The sequence below is a fragment of the Ochotona curzoniae genome, unplaced genomic scaffold, assembly GCF_017591425.1.
Source record: "Ochotona curzoniae isolate NIBS_2020 unplaced genomic scaffold, NIBS_Ocur_1.0 contig_78, whole genome shotgun sequence".
NCBI lineage: Eukaryota > Metazoa > Chordata > Mammalia > Lagomorpha > Ochotonidae > Ochotona > Ochotona curzoniae.
Genome location: NW_024466559.1, coordinates 6,486,049 through 6,509,049, shown reverse-complemented (window position 1 = coordinate 6,509,049; position 23,001 = coordinate 6,486,049). Strand labels below are relative to the sequence as shown.

The 23,001-nt window shown below is 40.9% G+C and overlaps 1 protein-coding gene across 1 annotated transcript in view; it reads right to left on the bottom strand.

Moving 5' to 3' along the window:
* The window catches only part of GPR158 (G protein-coupled receptor 158), a 317,004-nt gene that overhangs the window by 5,782 nt on the left and 288,221 nt on the right, over positions 1-23,001 (bottom strand). Inside the window, exons 7-9 of the mRNA XM_040992543.1 lie at positions 18,839-19,077; positions 5,198-5,336; positions 29-134 (exon numbers count right to left, since the gene is read on the bottom strand). Coding sequence (XP_040848477.1) covers positions 29-134; positions 5,198-5,336; positions 18,839-19,077 — 484 coding nt within the window. The remainder of the gene's footprint in view (positions 1-28; positions 135-5,197; positions 5,337-18,838; positions 19,078-23,001) is intronic.

The window sequence follows — 23,001 nt, the reverse complement described above, 5'->3', positions numbered from 1 at the left end:
CAAGAGAAAAAGTGCATCTGAGTAGTACCTTTGGGATCAACAGCACCCCGACAGTGACCGTGACAGTCAGGTGGGTGTGTGCAAAGTACAGCATCAGCATCCAGTCAGACTGAAGCCTCGAGGCCAGGACAAACCTGAAACGAGAGTTCATACAGCATAAGCCGTGCACCACGCCCGCAGATGCTGGCTCCCTGCAAACTTTGTCCCTCACTGGACAGACCACCAAGAACGTGAAGGAAGACGCTGGGTGGCAATGTTGTCAGTAAATCTCATCATCCTGGAAAAATACTGGTCAAAGTCACGTTCATTGGTTGCCTTGGACATGAATTCCTCATTATTATTTTAGATGGTCAGAAAGAAAGACACCATTAGGAGCTCCCCAGGGTGTTCTTTTCTTTTTTTAATTTATTGTTAGTAACATTGTATTATGTGAGACAGTTTTATAGGCACTGGGATTCCTCCCACCCCTTCATCCATGGTGGATTGCTCCACCTTTCTTGTGCAGGTGCATTGGTACTGCAAAGCCACATAGTGAATACACACCAATTCAGAGTGCAGATTACAAACTGGGACCCTGCAACCACACTGGAAACCTGGAAGAAGCTGCTAGCTTCAGATCAGCTCAGCTATGGCTGCTGTGGCCATTTGGGGAGTGAACCAGTAATGGAAGATCTTTCTGACTCTCCTATCTGGAAATCTGCCTTGCAAACTAATTTTTAAAAATTAAAAATCAAGTGTTCAAAGTTATCAAATTACTGTGGATAGTTATAGATGTAATTACTTTAAAACTTAGCCCTGCACAGAATTTATAAGGTTGGATTCTGGGATGTCCTTGCAGGAAATGTGGTAAGAAGTAATTTGGTGCTAAAGACTGTTGAAGTAATGCTGGAGTATTTTTCAGAACTTACCCTAACACAGGAGCCAGGGCTACTTTTATCACACTCCAGTTTCAATATTTCTCCCATCCATTCTTTATCCACAAAAAGAAAATGTGAGATTTTATTGCTTTTGGGATTAATGAATGAGAATTCCATTTCAATGAAACTTGAGAACCTGATATTCTAAGAAAATGTTCATGATACCATTGAGTCACACAACAGAGCTAAGTGAATGGCTCAACAGGGAAGGAGCCAACACTCACATGCACATTAATCCATAATTATGACACACTTAACAAGTAAATTTATGGTATGAATGCTGGCATAGGGTCCTTCTCATGCCCTTGTGGTATAGTCAGCTTTATACATATCTTTTCTGCACATGACTGGATAGATATGCACTCTATTCCATGAGGTATATTTGACACAGATTTCCCAGGCCAGATATCTATCTATATCTAAATCTATATCTATATCTAAATCTATATCTACATCTATATCTATGTCATCTTTAAAGTGGTCTACCATAGCCATCACACTGGGCGGCATACTTCAACCACTGAGGCACATATGCAATCCCAGCTGGTTAAGGGTCATTGCCAAGGAGGGAGAAGTTTACATCCAAGGTGATGAATGTATCATCTAAAAGCACACTCAAGTCCTGGGCATCCCTACCTCATTTTGCAATACAAGAGAACATTAAGCTGGCATGACAATATATAAAAGAAGAATGGCTGCATATATTTTAAATTAAAGAAGCACATTTTCCAGGAAATAAAGACTTTGAAGTATACTCACATCAAACACCCTCTAATTAATCTGTTTTAAAATATTGTCGGATTTTCTAGGTGGCATTTCTGGCTAGAAACTATTTGGACAAGAAAAATAGGTTTGCTGCAGTTTTAAAGCCTTATTTTTCTAGAAAGGTATTTAAGTGTGGTAAAAATAGAATGTGTTAAAAGTCAGGAGCATAGAAATATTTAAAAATTGAAGTTAAAAATATAACAAATTTCAAAGTCTTGCACCTTCCCAAAGGTTTGCTTTTTGTTTATCACTAAAAATAAGTAGCTAGAACAGATTGGAGAAAATGCCTTTGGCATTTAGTTATGCTTCTAGACTTAAAGCTTTGATTGTTTTGTGCATTTTGACAATTTGTTAAGATTGAAATGTAAAGCCATATATAAAATGTGTTCATAGGTTTATATATACATATATACGTATATATGCGCATACAGCCATACAAATTTTATGTTTTAAGCAGACAACAGTACCCTTGCCATACTGATAAAGAATATTTTACCTGATTTTTTGAAACCTCATTTAATATTATTTATTGAGGAAAAAATAACCAAAATGAATCATACTCATTTTAATTATTATATAACCACTACTTCTTCTTGAACTTTAAAAAGTATCAGAACCACAGAGAAGATGAATTTGATTCGTTTATAATTAAGTCATGGTGAATACCTTATTGTTTAAATTTTTATGATGTTCCCCTTGCTTCCTCAAAATCACTGTTGTTCAGATTCACTGAGTAAAGCTATCATTTCCTTCCTTGGTCCTTATAGAAATATCTTAAATTTCCAGGAGGAATTGGCTAATGCGCTCTGATTCTTCTAAGTCAGGGTACCATCATCGATCTGATCTGATCTGGTCCAGGTAGAAAGATGGGTCCGATTTGAAACCTCATACATGGGAGTTGTTCTTGTTCGGCCCCACTGAGGTTTGCCTATGGAAACGTCATGGCCCACCAATGACAGTTGCTCTTTCTGCATCACCTTGCTACTGTCAAATACTCCCTTTGGTCAAAATCCATAGGCGTTCACACAGTTGTCTGCAAAGAAGCTGACCTTGTAAGTATGTTGGTTCTACTGAACACCCAGCCTGCTTGGCTCACCATGAATTGTTCCGTCAGAACGCGTGAGCACACCAAACTAGCTCCTGCTTGCTGATGCTGCTGGCCGGGGTTGAGTACTTGTCTGGTGCTCCATAGGACAGACTTAAAGCCAAGTAGGAAAGCTACCATCTTGGCCCATAAATACCAATGCATTTAGCAAGTATCAGGGACGTTCAATGGCCAGGTATGTTTGAAAAGCACATTGACAAAGCTAAGCTTCTTTACAGCACGACTGTTCAGTATCTCAGCCTGCATTGTGATATGGCAGGTGGAGGCCATACAAAGAAATGTATCACAAACACATATGAAAATACCTTAAAAAGATACTCTAATAGGATAATAGTGCTTGTCTTTGGGAGGGTGTCAAATTATAGAGTTTGTTTACTTTTTAAAAATATTACTTTATGATTTTTTCTGGAGTCAACACCTATTGCTTTCTTACTAAGTTAAAAGAAATTCATTGAACAAAATAATTTACCTTGTCTACTTCTAAAAGACCCTGGAGGAACTTTAGGGTTTAAAATCAATTGACAGAAAAAGTTTAAAGAAGAAAATTGGAACAGAGTAAATCTTGAGGTAGGAAAGGAAATTTAGGCAACTGCTATAAAATAGGATTAATTGTGTGAATAACTCATTTGCTTCTAAGAAGGGTAGCAGCTTCTCAGAGGGGAAAAGCAGGGAATTGGTACCACAGAGGGTTGCATTCAGACACCAGAGGATGTGTAAGGTCTTCTGTGGCAAGCCTTTGCACAGGTGTGCAATTCTCTAGTTGGGCTGTTGCTGGGACTGGTTGCAAATAAGTGTGCTTGTTAGATCTTGGAGCATATGTACATACTGTTCCAGAAATCAATAGAAAAGTCACTTCTTTCGGAAAATGATATGGGAGGTGGCCAGGGCCCAGGAACTCTGGTCTGGGAATGCTGAGGAAGCACTCCTTGCCTTCCTCAGTTACAATCTCTTGCTTTCATTCCGTCTCTTGACTCTTCTAATATCCTTCTCTCTTTCTTTACAGTCAGTCCCCTGACATCCTGGTTCATTTGCAGGGCTTCTAGGCTTCTCAGAACACCAATACCAGGCCAGGAGCAGTGGCCTAGTGGCTAAAGTCCTCGCCTTGAACGTGCCAGGATCCCATATGGGTGCCGGTTCTAATCCCAGCAGCAGCCCCGCTTCCCATCCAACTCTCTGCCTGGGAAAGCAGTTGAGAATGGCCCAAAGCCTTGGGACCCTGCACCCACGTGGGAGACCTGGAGGATATTCCTGGCTCCTGGGTTCAGATCGGCACAGCACTGGCCATTGTGGTCACTTGGAGAGTGAATCATTGGATAGAAGATCTTCCTCTCTCTCTCTCCTTCTCTCTGTATATCTGACTTTGCAATAAAAATAAATAAATCTAAAAAAATAAAACACACCAATACCTCAATTTCCTATACTTCAGCAAGTGTGGGCTGTGCCCAAGAGAAAATGCAAGGAAGTGTCTTGTGACTGTTGACTGGAGAGGTGGCAGGCAGCCTGCAAAACTTCCTTCCACAGCTCCCATGGGGACTGCCATTCTTGTTGGTCCTTAAGGAAGTCCAAGCCCCCACAAAAGGTCTGAACCCCAGGCAAAAGGCCCTCTCCAGTGAGGACAGACAGCCAGCCTACTCTTCAGTGTGCTAATGTCCAGCACCTGGCCAGCCACTAGCCAAGGTTCCTTTCGCTAGCTCTACCCTGAGGTTCTCTTCGCATTTTCAAGTACAGAAGCAGGCAGGGTAGGGGGATAATTCTTGGAAGACATGGCTGTTTCACTTTGTTCATTTCCCCATAAACCATTCTGTTCCTTCTGCTCTGGACTCACCCATTCTGCCATGGCATGGGATCTTACAGAAGCAGGCTACACATTCTGACCTTGGAAATGGATTACTAAAATATGGTCATGAGAAAACCACAAGGCACACCATCACTCAGGCAGGGATTTTTGTTTTGTTCAGAATTCAGCAGGATCCATGCTCTGAAGTTGTCTATTTGAATATGAAGATGGTGAAAGTGGAAGCCAGCATGTTGAACATGAATGGAAATATAAATGAGCCATCTATAGCTGTTTTTAAGATTTCTACATGTACTGCTTTATACCTTCATCACAAACGTTTTTGTGTATTAGGAACAATATGCAATGACATTCTCTGAAGTGGCTTGGTGTATAATACAGTAACATTGAGGTGACTTTTTCTAAATCAACAGAGGTGATATGTGCCACATCAGGAAGAACTAAGAATAACACAGTGAAATACCACCATTTGCCATTTCTACAACAATTAGTTAAGTTCTGAAACACCCTCCTTGTAAGTCTTCCCATCATTAATTGAATCCAATTTATTTAAATCAAACTACAACACTTCAGAAAACAAAATGGGGCGCCCCCCTGGCTCTCAGTGTCACTTGCCTGATGGTGTGGAATATTGCAGAGATGATGAGCTCATTGTGGACGGCGACGGCCATGTAGCGCGGCTCCCGGAATGCCGAGGGCACGGTCCGTGCCGCGTAGCAGAGGTAAACGCCCCACAGGAGAAAAGAAAACTCAGCTGTGGGAAGAGCAAACAAACAGCTCCCATTAGGTTTATAGGTGAATGCAAAAGAGAGAAGGTAAAATCTTGAGCATGCAGTTTATGTTGAATACAGAAACCTAAGCGGAGTTGGACATGGACACTTGCAAAGTGTGATCCTTGCATACACCTAGATGTTACGTGTGCATTTGAAATTTCATTCAGTGTGGAGAAGACTCTTAAAACGCATGGCTTTGTTTTTATTGGTTTTCACATCATTTGGCACCTCAGATTAATTATTTTCCGTTTTGGCTAATACCTGCTATTTTTTCATTAAATGCTTGTAAAAGAACTTCCCATTTTCAGGGCCCGGCGCGGTGGCGCAAGTGGTTAAGGTCCTCGCCTTGCACGCCCGGGATCCCATGTGGGCGCTGGTTCTATCCCGGCAGCCCCACTTCCCATCCGGCTCCCTGCTGTGGCCCGGGAGAGCAGTCGAGGACGGCCCAAAGCTTTGGGAACCTGCACCCGTGTGGGAGACCCAGGAGAGGCTACTGGCTCCAGATCGGCATAGCATCGGCCCGTTGCGCTCACTTGGGGAGTGAATCATCGGATGGAAGATCTTCCTCTCTGTCTCTCCTCTCTGTATATCTGCCTTTCCAATAAAAAAATAATAAAAATAAATCTTTAAAAAACAAAAAGAACTTCCCATTTTCTTCACCTTGAGTTTAAGATGTATGTGGAGACTGGGTTGTGAACAAAGTTACCCAGGCAATGAAGGCTTAGGATCTATTGATAAACCACATTTGGAAATGTGAGAACATAGGTAGCCAGACATGGTATGTATCCTAAATGAAAGGTTGGTTCTTCAGCTATGGGATAAATAGTGTCTTTTATTGCTGGAATGCTGACAGTGTTGGTAAGCATCACTCTGACAGTCAGCAGACAGCACTGCAGCTAAGAGGAGGAAGGAATTCGGCTCACACCAGACCTGTCTCTGAACTGGGCTCTGTCCCCAAATCCCTTAGCACCATCTCCAGCAAGTACTCATCCCCTCTGGCCACACTGTCCTCATCTGGAAAATGAGGCCCCAAAGTACATATTTCATGGAATTATTTGCTCATTAAGCCAAACGACACGTTATGACACACTTAACATAAGTTTCCAACCCGTAGCCATGGTTAGATAAACAGTACTTATTGAACTTCTTACTTGACATTGTGTCAAAGTCAGTGTCAATAGCATTGCTTTTTTAGCTCATTTTTACCAATAGTCCTTACATTCCCTTCTATCTACCTCAATGGCATGACCTTCTTGGAACAATAAGAAGCAGGCTCTAATTTGAGGCTAAACTTTTATTCCTTAATGTAAGCTTGCAGCCTAAAGCACCCTTTGACTTCTCCATTTAAAACACCAAAACCAAGGCTCCTGCTGAAGCTTCAGAGCCTTTCTATTATCATTTACACAATGGGTAGCATCCCAGTGGTTGGAAGAAACTTAAATAGAACAGTCTGTCAGGATTTACTCTAAAACCCTGATGTGGCCAGAGGCCAAAGGAAACAAAACCATAACAAACAGCCTCCCAATCCCCCAGCAGATTCCACAGAAGTCTGAATTACTCAGAACTATTCTTTATTTCTGTCCAAGGTACTGCCACTGTTGCCTTTCTTATTTAGGTTTGAAATCTCAGAGTCACTTTTCATTCCTACAATTTTATACCATTTTTCTTACTTCTTATATTGATTTGTTCTTCTCAGTGTCACCAGTCACAATTGCTGCCCATGCCTCCCTCAGGTCACTTCTTATTTATTGCAATTATTATTTTTTTTCCTAGGGTCTATCTCACCGTAGCTATACCCTGTGGTGATCTCCATACTTCATCAGTGTCAGGCTCATTTTTTCCCCCTGAAATTCCACTTGGTCTTGTCACGATTCGGGCTGACTTATTCACGTTTTCCCTTAGAAGATTTCCTCGTACCCACGTAGTCAGAGCCTGGAAATAACTCCTACCCCTGAAGGAAGCTTGCAAGGAGGTTGCTGCGAGGGCAGACAAGTACTTCCATCCAAGCATTCTGGCTGGAAGGTTTCCTGTGAGCTGCTCACATCACACAACTCTGTTCTTCTTGCTCATAGATTTCTCTGGCCTTGACCTCTACCCTGGCATCTAACCCTTAGTCAGCAGTTTGGTAGGCATTATCTGCAGCTTCCTTCAGGAATCTTCAGCTGCTCACTATTATTTTACTCACATTTCATTCCGGCATCTGTGGCCTCTACATTGTGACTCCACATTGTTAATCTAACCCCGTCTTCCAGTGCTCCCAGCATAAGCTCTTTGAGGGCACAATATCCTCAATAAGACTGAGTACTGCAAAGACAGGCCTTGCTTCTATGTCTGCATGTACCATTGCTCCACAGCAAACCTCTTCTCAACCACCTTTCCAAGTGTTAACCAATTTTCTGAGGTCCACTGCAAAGCCTCCTGAAGCAAGCTGAACTAATGCTGAATTCTTGCACTAATATCTTGCAGTTTTAAGCCATCTGTGCAATGCCACGCACAGAGTCATGCCACAAAGTCTAAGACTGGAGAAAATGAAATCTAGTTTCCTGTCAGTCAGACCTTCATCCTGTGACCCAATGATTTATGACTTTCTGCAGGGCAAGACTTGAGTCTTTCAATTATTATTTTTTTCTCCCCTTCCTTTGCTCATATAATGGAGGGCAATAGTACTGAGCCTACAATGATAAGATTTAAAAGCATCTGTTGAACTGGATGACCCTCTGTGCTATCAATTTCATGTTTATGTCACAGAGATGTACCTCTGTCACTGTGCCACTCCATCTAATGCTACAGAACCTGTCAATGCAGGAGGCTGTTCGTCTGGCATCGTTTCTGTCTCTGGAGCCCTTCTGTAAATCAACAGAACCTTAACTTGGAAGCTTTTCTTGCAACTGACCATGAATGGAGCTTTGGCCCTTCACAGAGACAACCAGCTGGTTGGCTCTATAACTTGGGATTGCCTGTGGGACCTTAACACCTATCCACAGTCAATCATGTCACTTCTTTGCTGGCCTCTTGGGGGTCTCACCTGCAGACACTGGAGTCTCAGCTTGCAACAAAGCCCAGAGCCTCATTTTGGGAATGGTGTCTGACTTGTGAATTGTTCTTTGCTGAAATGGACCCTGCTACATTTCATTTTGTCTTACAATTTTCTTTTTACCAGCCTGTAACTGATCTAACAGTCATGCTGGCATTGATTGATAGAGGGAAGCTCTCTTACTGATGCGCCATTGTGTGTGCAGTGTTGTGGCTGACACAGGAAAATAATGAATGTGAGAATATTACTAAGCAAGAGAGGTATAAAATGTGTGTAGTTGAAGGGTTCACATGTAGCTGTGTTATAGAAGCAGTATTTCTTGCCACTTACTGCACTGTTTTCATATAATGCTCTTTAAAAGTTCAAAAAAAAAAAGACAAATCAGGTTAATTAGTGTGATACAATGGAAGATGATATTTAAAAATCTAAGACAAAACAAGCTTTCTCTTAATAGCTAAGCTGAACATTAAAATCATTTCATTAGCAATATCAAACAGCATGCTCTAGCTGAGAAACAATTTATTATTCAAAGCACCAATTAAGCTAAATGTGATATATAAAAGTTGTGCTTGGGAAAAAAATCAGTTTCATATAATTAACTTCCGACTAACACTGCAATTATTAAAGAAAACATGCAGATGTTACCAAATTTTGCCATGTCATTACGTGGGAGTTGAAATATGTGTTATACTTCTGTTTCGGAAAATGAGTTTCTGGTGTTAAAAATGATTTTGATGGGAAGTAAGTTTGAGTACACTTCAAAGAGGGAATTGGGTTTATATTTAAAGACTCACACACAGCCTTCAGGAAATGGAACCATTCTACTTCTAACCTCTAAGGGCTAACATTCAGTTTAAAAGTTTAGAAGCTAACTCCCATGGCTTTTGAAAAATTAATATACCAAATAAAAGCAATTTCAAACTATTTTTCCAATCTGGCTGGACCAGACTGACAAACAAGAATTCCTATCAGTCCTTGGATTCTAAAGATGTCAACTCGGGGCCCTTGGGTTCCCATAGGCTGAGAGGAGAGCAATGCGAAAGGGCAACTGGGCTCCATGCTGAAGCAAAGGCTTTTGGTATGATTGGCAGCTCAGCCCTCCTAGCACCGCTAACATTTATTTTGAATGAGACAGTTGTATACATAAGCAAGAAAATACTTAGTTTCCATTTCTCAAATGTTTTTAATGTACTCACATATTTTTTTCCAAATCCTACCCAATGAAGAGAACTCACGATCAGGGTAGCAAACTATCTAACACATGATTCACAATGCCATGCCAGAGCAGGGTTTCTCCTTTTGTTTTCATCTTGGTAATGGGGTGGGAAGGAAGGAGGTTGGCGTGAAGAATCAAATCAAATGACATCAACAGCACTGAGGAGTATCGTGAATTCCAGCATTCAGTGGTTCCAATGGCAAACAGAAGGTACGATTTCTCCACTAGTTTATTCTTTCTTTGTTTACAATAAGCACAGTTATGATAACTGCATGGAAAAAGCAATGAGAATGGCACTATGTTATCTGAGAGAGCAAGGAGAGAGAGAGAGAGAGAGAGAGAGAGAAAGTCCCGTCTCACAACTCAGATAAAGGCAACAGGAATGTCGGTCAACAGGGGCGAGCAGGAATGGACTCTGGGATGCACCTGGAGACACCCTTGTCCCACACCAGCCACACAGCCTGGCCTCCATGTCCTTAATCCTCGGCCATGGCCCCTGGAGTTACCCCTGGGCCTTACTTTTACTTTGTGTGCTATGACTAACACAGTCCCAGACAAAAACCGTTGGAAATACTTTTATCCTACTGCAGAAAGTAACTTATTATTTTTTCAAGGCATAATGGTCCACATTTCAAACTCACCTGTTGGTTAACACTGACATGCCTGTGATCAGGAAAGGAGTCTGGAAACCCTTCTGATGCTCTCAGTGGATCTCATTTCAAAGGTGGTAGGGCTGGTGCTGAACGCACTTTTCAAGAATCTGAGGGTCTGGTTGTGGCAAATCTTTGACTCCTTTGAAAAGGTGATGTGTGTGTAGAGGGGTGGCAGTGGGTAAGGTGGCAATGAGATTGTGAAGGCTAGATAACGTAAGGAACTAGGGAGGAATAATGAAGAATGGAGTTCATCATAGCAGCTATGTGGAGTCAGCAGAAGGACTTGGCTATGCTCCGTTCTTCCTTGCTGTCTGCAGCCAGGGCTGCTGTGAATGCTATACATCTGCAGGCTGGTTTTTCTTGATGGCTTCCTTTCACAAACCCCTACAACTTGGACCAAGAGTTCTTCTTCATTCTTCATCCCATCTTCAATGGGAAAGGCAAAGAAACCAGATTTTTCTGTCTCTCTGACAGAAACCTCTGAGGGATTTAGTTTGATCCCAGGTGACAGCACTTTGGCAAGATCCAGAAACCTCAGCACTGAGAGGTGTCCTGTAGAGATCCTGAATGTTCAGGGCTCTTAAGAAAAAGACTATCAGGAGGGAGGGGAATAGGGTAAAGGTCAGAGCTGCTGGCTGTGTCCTCTATCATGTGCCTTGCATTTCCCACACCTTGCCACCTACGTGCACATCACTGTTTAGGCAGGGAGCTGGAGTTGGGATTATTTGCTACCCTTGCAGATAATCCCCAAAGGACTGGAGTGTATGTTTAACACAGCAGTTTAAATACCCGATTTCCACACTGGAGTACTTGGATTCAGCTTCTGGTTTCCTGATAGAGCAGCAGCAGCAATAGTGATGCAAGTAATTGGATTCTTATTACCCATGTGAGATACCTGGATGGAGCTCCTAACTCAAAGATTTGGCTCCAGCCCAGTCCAGTCCAGCCCTGTGTGTTGCTGACATTTGAGGGGGTAACCAGTACACAGGAATGCACTTCCTTTCAAGAAGTAAATGTCATTCTCTTAAAATTCAAAACTGTGTTCAATGTTGCATCAGGTTAAACTGCCATTTGTATGCAATACCAGCCTCCCATACAGGAGTCTGTTTGTATCCTGGATGCTCCACTGTCTATCCAGCTCCCTGCTAACACCTCTGGGACAAGCACTGGAAGATGACTTCAAGTGTTCAGCCCCTGCCCTCCATGTAAAAGAGCTGGATAAAGCTTCTGGCCGTTGGCTTTGACCAACCAGTGGCAGTTCCTTAGTTACTTATTTTCCATCTGTTGGGAAAAACAGTTCACGTTTTGGAGGCATCGGCATTTGAATGATGCTAAAGGTCAAGGAGGAAGAATGAATTAATTGATTTTGTGTCTTCATTGATTGCATGCTTCCTTTGCTCTTGTGCAAGCAGAAAGACCACCCAAATCTTCCTGGCGATGGATTCGATCTATAAGTCATCTGTGTTCGAGTGACACACAGAGGCAGCTTTTTTTTTCTGCTTCCTTCATCTTCACTTTTTTCCCTCCTTAAAATCCTAGGATTTCACAGCAGAGCTGAAGCTCCTCAGAAAGAACTTGTGCTTTGGGTGGGTGGGTGTTGTGATGCAGCAGGTTTAGCCACCCTTTGTGATGCTGGCACCCCTCGCCATTGTAGTTCCTATGTAATCAAGCGTCTTACTGATACATCTGTTAGGAAGCAGAAGATAATCCAAGTGCTTGAGCCCATGCACTCACATGGGAGCAAGGAAGAAGTTCCTGGCTCCTGGCTTTGGCCTGGCCTAGGTCCTGGTTGCTGTGGTCATTTGGGGAGTCAACCAGATGATAAAAATCCCACTCCATCCCCTGTCATTCTGCCTTTCAAATAAATAAATCTTTATTGGAAGAAAGAAAAGGAGGAGAAATTGTGCTTGCCATAGATATTTTTGCCTTTGGTGCATGTTTTTTTGTCGCTATCTTTCTAATACAATTTTTCCTTCAAAGAAGAAAATTGTAACTGTACATGTAAAATTAATGGACAGCTCCTCTCTGCCTAGTTGTGTCCTATAGATAAAGGTCCCTCAAAAGGGTCAAATGCTTTTCAGAAGAGACAGCCTAGATATAAGAAAGTAACCCCCACTTCCATCATGCTGAAAAGACTCAGGCAAGCCCTTTACTTCTAGTGATGAGGTGTAGGCCAAGACTAATAGCGGTGCCAGACTGTTCTCCTGTGCATGGAGATAAACAATATGTTTTCAGCATGGTCACTGGACACGGAACGTGGGTTAAAGCATATGCTACATCAGAATCAGAGATACATTATGTAATGAACCTAAGTCAAGAACACTAACCTAAGCAGAAGAGGGGAGTCTAATCTTTATCCTAGTGCCCATGTCACCTGTAATAACCCACTCTTCTAGGGAAATTCAATGTTTTAATTCGTAGGAACAGACTGCTTTAAGACTTCCTTATATAAAAGTAACTGTAATTTTCTATTTCTTCTCAACATTGAAACATGGCTATTAAACATCTAGGCATACTGTCCATTCTGCATTTAAAATGTGATACCAGGGAGGTAGAAAACAAAGAAGACCATACTGATGAAGATCTAAAACACAGTCATCTTCTGTGTCCCCCATGTGAAATCCAGGGACACAGAGGGGTACTGCATTGATTAAACATGCTGACACTTTACAATTCCCAAACAATACAGGAATACAAAGCTTTCATTCCTATTTCATTACTGCTTTGACTTCTCGATGCCTTTATTTCCAGCTCAAAGAATAAAATATGAGAAGAAACACTGGTCTGCACGGTAGTTTAAGAGTTATAGTATAACTCAATGCATTGGTGGACTTTCACACCCACAAAAAATGGGAAGAGATACCTTAATTGATTAGGAATTTGGTATCAAATCATGGAAATGCTGCTGAGAAAAGTGGCTCATAGTGGTGAAGGAGAAAGAAACTAAAGCTAAATACTAGCCTAGAGAGCTTGCGGTATATGTATTTGTGCTGAGTTAGAGAAAGCAGTAAAATCATTTCATTCTTAGCTATGCTCCTTTTATCTATCTATCTATCTATCTATCTATCTATCTATCTATCTATCTATCTATTTATGCATCACATTAGATTATCACCATCTGTGGTTTGAAGAGGCCAAGGAACCAGTTCAGTGCTTGCCTATGTCTGCACCAAGGTTTGAGTCACATTTTCAGCCCTGGAATGGGAGTTGGAAATACCCTTTCCTTGTCCATCTTCAGCCTCTTCTCAGTATTCCTAGTAGGTCAGGTAAGAGTCGGTCCACTTACTCAGCATTACCTTGCCACTGCAATTGTTTCGGTGCCTTTAAAATGTTCTAAGTGTATCATCAACAAGCCAGGGCTATCCAACCTAACACAGCATAGGATCATCAAGTCTACTACGCCACTCCCTGTTCTTCAGGGAATGGATTCCAAGCCTGGAGCACCCTGCATTGGAAGACTCTGTCTGGGATATCTGAGTGTATGGGTATCCAGATGTGATCAATGTGGTCCCAGGAGTGAGATGAAATGATCAAGCTGAATTTAGGAATGAGGAGTCAATCCTATTAATTTGCAGTTTATATCAGTTAGGAAGCCCAAAGGGGAATTATGTTTGCTACCTTAAATATGACAAATTCTTAAAGCTATTGTGGAAAAATCTTAAAAAGGGGCAACTGACTATCAACATATCAATTAGGGTAGTTAAAGATAAATAAATACAATCTGACGATCTTTTCAAAAAGAGCATTACTTGCAACATATTATTTGCTTTCTTCATGAATTTAGGAGAATGTCTCTAATTCTTAATCCCTTTATTCTTTATACAACTCTAGGAGGAGAATAAAACTAAAAATGATTTTTTCAGCAAAAGCCAATCAATTTTATTCTGCCTCAATATTTATAGCTACAAATAATATGTAACAGTTTTTTTAAACTACAACTTCTATTTGCCATGGAAAATTTGTATGCATAAAAGAGAAATCAGAGGCAAAGTTTCATAAAATGGTTAGGAGTATCAATTTAGTTTGTACAAGCCGGGTAAAAACATCTCCTGTAAATGTACACAATCATCATTAAGATGGAATTGAGGAGGGCAACTGTGTAATTCCTGGAGTTTTAGCTTTCACAGGTTTCCTTTGCGGGGGTTAATCTCGTCAGGGAAAAGATCCAAGATAAAGGAGGCTGAACTCATTCTTCCAGCAAATACTTATCAAGAGCCCAGAACTGACTGATATTTCATTGGACTTTGGAGACTCAGGGTGAGCCAGAGGGTGATGTTATTGGGGTGCTCAGAGCCACAACAGTGGGAGAAGTGAAGGCTACCAGAATGATGACTGATTCTTGCCTCGTGAGATCTAGAGGAATCTAGAGGAATACAGAAAACCAAAGCAGCCAGTGGACCTAATTTATGAGTGTTGAGATGTTAGCCAACACAGCTTTAGAGAATGACCTATGTCATGACCACAGTAAGCTCCATGGCTTGATTGATTCATTTATTTATTTTTATTATTGTTCATTCTCAAAGACGTATGGCAGTTTACATTGTTAACAGGAACTGAAATCTGATCGCCTAACACAGGAAACTTCAGAAAGCTCCTGGAGAAAGGAATGGCAGGAAAAGTTTATTTTGATGGCAATAAAATAAAAAAAGCCTGAAATTTCTGCAGATTTTTTTTTCATAATGTGCATTTTCTGTGAACTGTTGGAAGATACTCTGTATGTTGGAACATCCAGAGTATGACATCTTCTTTACATCAGAAAACTAAAAATCATTAAAAGAAAAAAAACAATGTTGGCTACTGAGACTTCTAAAGTGCTTCTCGCATTGTCTAACCTGCCCTCAGAGTCACGTTCACATCCTCTCTGCTTTGTGCTATGGTATCTAGGCATGAATTACCAAGGGACTCTAGAAGTCATTTTTATTCCCGTTCCATGTTTTCAAGCCATTTGCTCCCCTCTGGGAGGCTTGCAGAGGCACAGAGGTTTTCCCAGGCTGGCTTCTGCACCTACTTTCTTTTTTTGGAATGTGATAGTCCGAGCAGCTTGAGAGCAGCCCTATTTGAACGGTAAAACCAGAATAGGCCCAGTCTCTAGTTTAGAATCTGTGTTTCTGACCAGAACTAAACTACAGTGGAAAAATCATTATTTCACTCTTTCAAATGGTTCTTGTTTTTATATGAGAAAAAAAAAACGGGCTTTTTGGAGAGAATGCTGATCTGGAATCCGAGTTTCTTAATACCTTAGCTGTTATTATTCTCACTGACCTCTACGCTAAAGCAAGCCAATATAACTGCACGACAAAGACATCCTATGACCTAAAGACAAAAATCTACATCTTGCTGCCAACACTGACCACTTTCACTTGGGGACTAGGTAGCAATTTGGCTTTCTAGCTGATCTAGTCAGATTTTCCAGCTGAATTGGAGATTCATGAATTTACTTTTGAGTAGCAGCCTGAATAGAAGAAAAATCTCATGACACATACCTTACTGACAGAAATGTACATGGGGAACTTGGAGCCAGTGTTGTGGTACAGTGGGTTAAGCCGCTACATGCAACACTGGCATCCCTGCTCCACTTTTCATCTAGCTGCTTGTTAATGTACCCAGGACAACAGCAGAGGATGTGCCAAGTGCTTGAGTCCCTGCTACCCATGTGGGAGACTTAGATGGGAGACTTCCAGGCTTCTGGCTTCTTCCTGGACCAGTCTCATCCATTACAGCCATCTGGAGAGTCCACCAGCATTCTCTCTGTTGGTCTCTGTCCCTCCTTCGCTGTCTCTCCCTCCTAACATGTAACTCTTTGTTTCAAATAAATAAACCTCGGGAAAAAAGAGACACAGAGCAGCGACACCCCCTGGCTCAGATTGTGATTTCCATTACCTCCTGCTCTTGATGCTCTTGATGGCCCCTTTCCTGGTCTTCTCCATGATTAATTTAGAACAAAACGTGTATTTTTCCTCCATGGCTTTCCAATGATTTCTTTCTTACTGGTAGAAAATTGTGTTAAATCTAGCGAATTCTCTTTCCACAGGAAAGCACGTCTCAGTGGCAGTAAAGTCAGATGAAAATCACGTGTGATTCTTCAAGAGTCACTGCAAAGGGAGCAGGCAGAGGAGCCAGAAGTGCTGCAGTCTGAAGTGATTTCTTCAGTGTGGGGTTTTTTTGTTTGTTTGTTTGAGCTTGGGGAGTTTTAGGGAACAGAAAGGTCACACAAAGTGAGACAAATTCCTGGAGGGAATCAGCATGTTGGACGAACACCTCGTTGAGGTGATGGCTATGAGGAGATGAGGGAGAAAAGGTAAGAGTGGTTATGGTTAGGGAAGATTTACAGGCAGAGCTGTCAGAGTTTTTAAGGCATTTCTATCTGATGGTTCCTATGTATTTTTGCAAGTAGAAGTCATCTACTGAGTGAAGCAGCAAACAGGGATGTAGGGGTGGGGATTACAAAATGCAACAAGATCACGGTGAAAAATGCTCTGGTGGGGGTGAGGTGGGGTGAGAAAGAGTAGTAAGGTTGAGGTCTGGCTGCAACACAGCTGAGACTCGCACTATTCTGTCCTTGCGAGCTCCTGGGATTACTTCCTCTGAGTGATGCCAGCATCATTTGGTGGACGTGGGCAGTGCACAAGCCAGGGTCCTTGAGCCCCGCTTCCGGTTGGGGAGGAATAGAAGGCACTTCCTGAATGGTTGCTCTGTTTTTGCTCTCTTCTAATGATTATGACTCAAAAAATACTTGAATTGGTACATTTCAGGTTTTTTTTTTTTTTAAGTGTATCCAGAATGCACTCTAGAGTTGATTCCTTGTGTCACTTTCTTGGTTTTCCAAATTCCTCTGCGATGTTTTCAATCATCTTGGCCATCCAACAATATTAGCATGATGAAAACGTTACCAGCTTTCCTTACGATGCATTCCAAGAGGCCACTTCATTAGGTTTCCTATGATGCCCGTCACCTCTCACCCACCAAATCTGTCAGCTGGAAGGCTCACTGCACTCCTTTACAAAAGCCAAACATCACCCATGGGGTCCAAGAATGTTTCTCTTATAAAGACCCCTGGCTTCTGTGCCAATTGCTGTTTATCTTTAGTAAATTTCTATTGTACCAAAAGCATTATCATATTTTGTTTGCTGATCATTTTTCCCCAGCACTCACACTGTGGTCTTTCCCTGGGTGCAAAGTATACATCCACAAGGCCTTGTACATATCTCAGAATCAATGTGCAGAAAGACATCAAGAATGCTGTAAACTTGAGGGAGCCATCATGTATTCTCAGTGTTGTTTTTCATTGTAATTGAAAGACTTGTGGACTTTTACTCGCAGTAATGCAAATAAATCATCTTTCCTATTTGGTTAACTTTTGCATTGAACAGTACAAAACAACAGCAGAGGCTTCCACTGAGTAAAAATTTAACATTCACCTATTTAATTTTCAGAACCAAAGTCAAAATCAGAATTGAGCGAGCCCTTCTTCAGTTCTATGTGTTATCTTAAAATATTTATACTCTCTGAAATACAATGATCAGCTTCATATATTACCATTATACCCACTCCCCTCACACACCCAACTTGTTTCACTACTGCACGTATCAAGTCTATAAGATTCCAACAACATTTTGCTTGAGAAAAATTCACTGACTTGATTTACAAACGAACTAAACATTTTATTAGCTCCCAGCAAAAGATGAGCTGAAAATATTTGGAAGAACGATCATCAAATATAGGTCAGATAGAAAATGAGATTTAAACACATTTTAATTAAGCATGTTTTCTTTTCCATCTGCCAAATAAAATTAAAATTTTTCTCCCTGTGTCTTAATGAGGGTAACAAATGAGAAAAGTTTATTTTCATTCTTTCTGTTGCTGCTCCTGCAATCTTTAGATTTAACTTATAACAAACTGATTTTAGAAACAGAAGAATTCAGTTGGATTTTCATTATTTTTAAAAATAAAACCTGGAATACCAAACAAATCATTTATGTTTTGGTTCCAGTCATGATGCAGCTCTGTTTGTTAGCCACAGAACTTCAGTCCCCAAGCAGCTTGGCTTGCTCTCGTATCATATTGGACTCCAGAGAATTAATCAAAAATTCTCTCCAGAGGTAAGAATGAGAAAGATGGATTGAGCAGCAATTGTGCATAGCCAGTCTCCTCACAAACAGGACCCTGGATACCACATCTGATTTATCACAGGATCATAAGCCATGCAAAAACACCAACAGGCTTCCATTTTTTCTCACAACTAAAGAATAAAAAGGACAGGTAATATTAATCAAACAGTGACCAATCAATGCGATGAAAAGCAGAAAGTGTCCTTGTTCACGGAATCCACCCATTATTTGCTGCATTTCTCCATGGTGGCTTCCTTGATTATATTTTCTCAACAAAGTGACCTACCTTTGAAAACCAATGGTACCTTCCAGAAAACGTTTGCATTACACTTGATACTGTCATTTGCGCAGTGCGGTTTTACCAGAACCACATTTAGGTGGAATTTCTTGAGTCTTGGGATGCTACAGAAGCTAATTTAAATGGAACTGAAAAGGGGACGAGACGATCCATTAAACGAGAGACAGCACCTACCAACTGCTGTCATGTAATCCCAGCGGTCGATGAGGCAAGTGTTGAAGATGAGGTGATCGGATGTTTGCCCCTGGCCAACCAGGGAAATGTGCCTTTCCAGGTTCTGGCACACGGAGGAGGTCCAGCCAACCAGGAACCAGAACACCACCAGGAGAATCACGGCCAGCATCCGCATGACCCTGCCGCCGGTCATGTACGGAATCCTCTGTGCGGTTCGCGAGAGGAACACCTTCAATACCCTGCAGAGGTGGAAGATCACAGATATGAGTGCTAAGGTAACACTGGTGACTCCAGACCCTAGGGTATCTTAGGGGTCTTCTTGGTGATATTTACATCCATACAAACCCACAGGTGCCAAGTCCCAACAAGACCAACACCAGAAATGGTGTTGTTCAAGTTCCGATTTAATTTTAGCTTGTCTTCTAGGAGCACAAGCAGCTTTCCTGAGTTAGAGACCATTGTGGTAATGTATTCACAGATGAAGGAATTCTTTTGAGCACAACTTCCAAATTTCAAGGAAAATTCTCAGGGGTGTCGAAACGTCTGTAGGCAAACATTGCTCAGATAGCGTTTTGGGGGACCAAGAAATTATCCTGAGTGTAGACAGTGCAATTTAATAACAGTATACTTAGTCTAAAGATTTCTTGAACCAATTTTGTGATTTTAAAGCAAAATGTCATTAAACGCATTACCTGAAAACCGATCCATATGACCTCAATTTGGAGTCACATTATTCTTCAAACATAATCACAAAATAATAAATAAAACAATTAGAGGGATAGATGACACACAGGAATAATCAGGATTGAGAATGGTTGGGTAAAATCATACCTAAGTACTGCTCTCTCTACATATTGTGCGAAGATGAGATCCAAACATATCATAGGAATCCTCCTTCAATCCAGTCTTCATTTTTAATCTCTACATCCTTCTCAACTGATCTTGATCCCCTACTCTCTTCTGGTATTTTATGTCACAGAGTTGAGCTTTGACTTAAACTATCGCAAATGATTTATGGTTCTAGGATAGCACCTATAATCAATTTCCATAAGGAAAAAAAAATGCATTTCCAACTTTCTACTTTCTCTTCCTCATTCCTTCAATAGTTTAAAGCCACATAAATTCTCCATAAAAAATCACTATAAGCCCAAAGCAAAACATTCCCCAAATAGTCTAGATGATTTATGTTATTTTTGTTTACATATACTTTAAGTAGCCTTCCCTGAATTAATACAACATACCCAGCAAAGAAAGTTATTTTGCAGCAGAGTATTATTTATACTTTTTTTCTTGAACCATGTTATCCTTTGGCTAACATGAAGGTCAAAATACATAAGCATAGATAAAATATTTATCTTCATTGTTTCTTTAGAACAATGCTGGAAAGATATTAGGATAAAAGCAGCAAAAACAAAGTGGGTTTTTTTCTCTTTAAAATATACTTATTTATTTAGAACACAGAATGACGGTGAGAAGTGAGTCACAGATCTTCCATCCATTGGCTTACTCCAGAATCAGTTGCAACAGCCAAAGCTGGGCCAGACCAAAGCCAGAAGCCAGGACCAAGAATTCTAACCATTTAAGTCTGATACAATGATAGGAGGCACCCGGCTACTTGGGCCATCTTCTTCTTCCTTCTCAGAAAAGTTAGCAGGAAGCTGGATTTTAAGTGGAAAACTGGAACTGGAACCAATGATCTGATACGGGATTGTGGAGCAGCTAGTGCCAGTGTAACCTGCTGAGCCACAAGGTTGGCCCCCAGAAGGTGTTGTAACTTCTCTGTATCTAACCAAACTCCTAGATTCAGGGTGATTCTGCTCCCCATGTGGTTGAGCACTAACACTAGTAGCTCACACCCTACTGCTCACAGTGTGTCTAACATTTCTTCCCCACCTAGAACTATCAGTTATAGCTCTTCCCAAACTATGCCTTGTGTTATGCTTTCTAATTTAAAGAAAGAGAAATAATTATATGTGGTTTTAAAATAAAAGGAGACTTGGTTCTGTAAAACTCTATTTTGAATGCTTTGGAAGAACTCTTAAAACATTGAAATGCAAAGTTCACAGGTGAAAGTGAGATAATTTTAATATTTGTGTATGATAACCAAACAGTATCTAGAAACAGTGTATATGCCAATTCCTTCAAAAACACCAAGTTTTCAATCTCAAAGAACCAGCATCGGTAATGCAACTACAGCAACACAGTATAGTATATGATACATTTTGGTGATTCATGTTAGAAAGAAGATGAACTCCAAGCAACAGACCCATGGTTAAAGAGGGGTGTCTGATTTGAAAAAGACAGGGCAATAGCTGCTTGTTTCACTTATTCTCATTATTTAAAAGATAATTCTAAGCTGCACACAGAAATTGTCCAAGTGCCACATTATGTTTTTACTGTGGGAACATGGGTGGCTGGGATGGCGAGGACCTAACGTCTGACCACTCCAGCCAAACCATGGGAGGATGCAGGTCGGTAATTACCAGCCCCAACCAAGCAGCAGTTGATAGGTCCTTGCCTAGCTGGGGGTTTGATGCTAGTCATAAGTGAGTCAGGCTTCAACACCCATGGTCTACCCCACCCACCAGGATAGCTGGACACCTGGCCTGGCCCTAATAGCAAGGGTTCTTCTGACCACCATCCAGGTTCCCTTCTCTTCCTGTGACAGTGTAGGCTCAGCTCTGTATCCAACATAGCTGCACCATATGCTCCTCTCCCAAACCTATAGGCTATTATGGTAAGATTATATCATATGGGACACTACTATTCCCAGCATGCACTTAATGCCATGACACTGCTGATATTTCTTAAAATGGGCATGGAAGTGGGAGGTGCTTGAGCCCTACTTCTGACTCCTGATTCTGAAATACACTTCATGTTCTAGCGTATTAAATTCTAAAAATTTCTTGCAGTCTTCTCATGCATTTTGCTGCTTTCCTTTAGAAATCTGCAAAATCAATGGTAGCCTGGTAGACTTCTGATTCTGAATATTCTGAATATTCAATTAGGTTCCATGAAGTTCAGCTCCTGACACTCCTGAAGGTGTAGGATGTTTTTCTCAAGTGGAAAGACTCTGTTTCAGAATAAAACATAAAATCATCTGTTTTCTGATACTTGGAGATTTTTTAGGTTCTTCATTCAAGTGCCAAATCTCAAAGACAATTGATCATGGATTCATTAAATAAGTTTCTCTTTTTAAAAAAGATTTATTTATTTTTATATGGAATACAGATTTTACAGACAGAGAAGGAGAGACAGAAAAATCTTCTATCCATTGGTTCAATCTATAAATGGTTGCAATGGCTGGAGCTGAGCTGATCTGAAGCCAGAAGCAAAGAGCTGCTTCTTATTGTGTGCAGGGGCCCCAATAATTGAGACATCTTCCACTGATTTTTGAGGTCATTAGCAGTGAGCTGGATCAGAAATGGAGCAACTGGGTCACAAACTGGAGTTAACAGGAGGAGGCTTAGTCTGATATACCACCACAATGGCCTCAAGAACTGTCTTTTTGAATTTTTTTTTTAAATTGGAAGTTTTGTTTTTCCTAGAGGAAACCTATATGACATGAGTTTGATTATCCTTTAAAAACACATAAACCCAAAAATATCACTTTTATTAGAAAATCCACACTTGCCTGATGATGCTGTGAGTATTCATTGGATAGCCTGGGAATTCAGGATTGTCATAAATCCCATAATCTCATTGCCAAAGAGGAAAAACCGAAGCAAAAATCTCCCATGAATCTCCTATTATTGATTTTATGTGCTTTCAAATAATAGGAAATGCAATAAAGTAATACAACACTGAATTTCAATTTCAGTATTTCAGTGTATGAGCTGCAAAATGGAATATGACGTGTTTCCTACCACCAACTTAAAGCAAATGTGGAAGCTCCACTATGGAACTGTTGTTAGCTTACACAAGTTGACTCAGGGCAACCACATTCTAGACATGCTCTGACATGAAGTTGACTGTGGAAAAAAATACAATAGTTCAGCCTCTTATTTTAGGTGATTTTTCCCATTATATTTTCACAGGTAAATTTCCAGGCTACCATTGATTTTGCAGATTTCTAAAGGAAAGCAGCAAAATGCATGAGAAGACTGCAAGAAATTTTTAGAATTTAATACGCTAGAACATGAAGTGTATTTCAGGAGCATTAC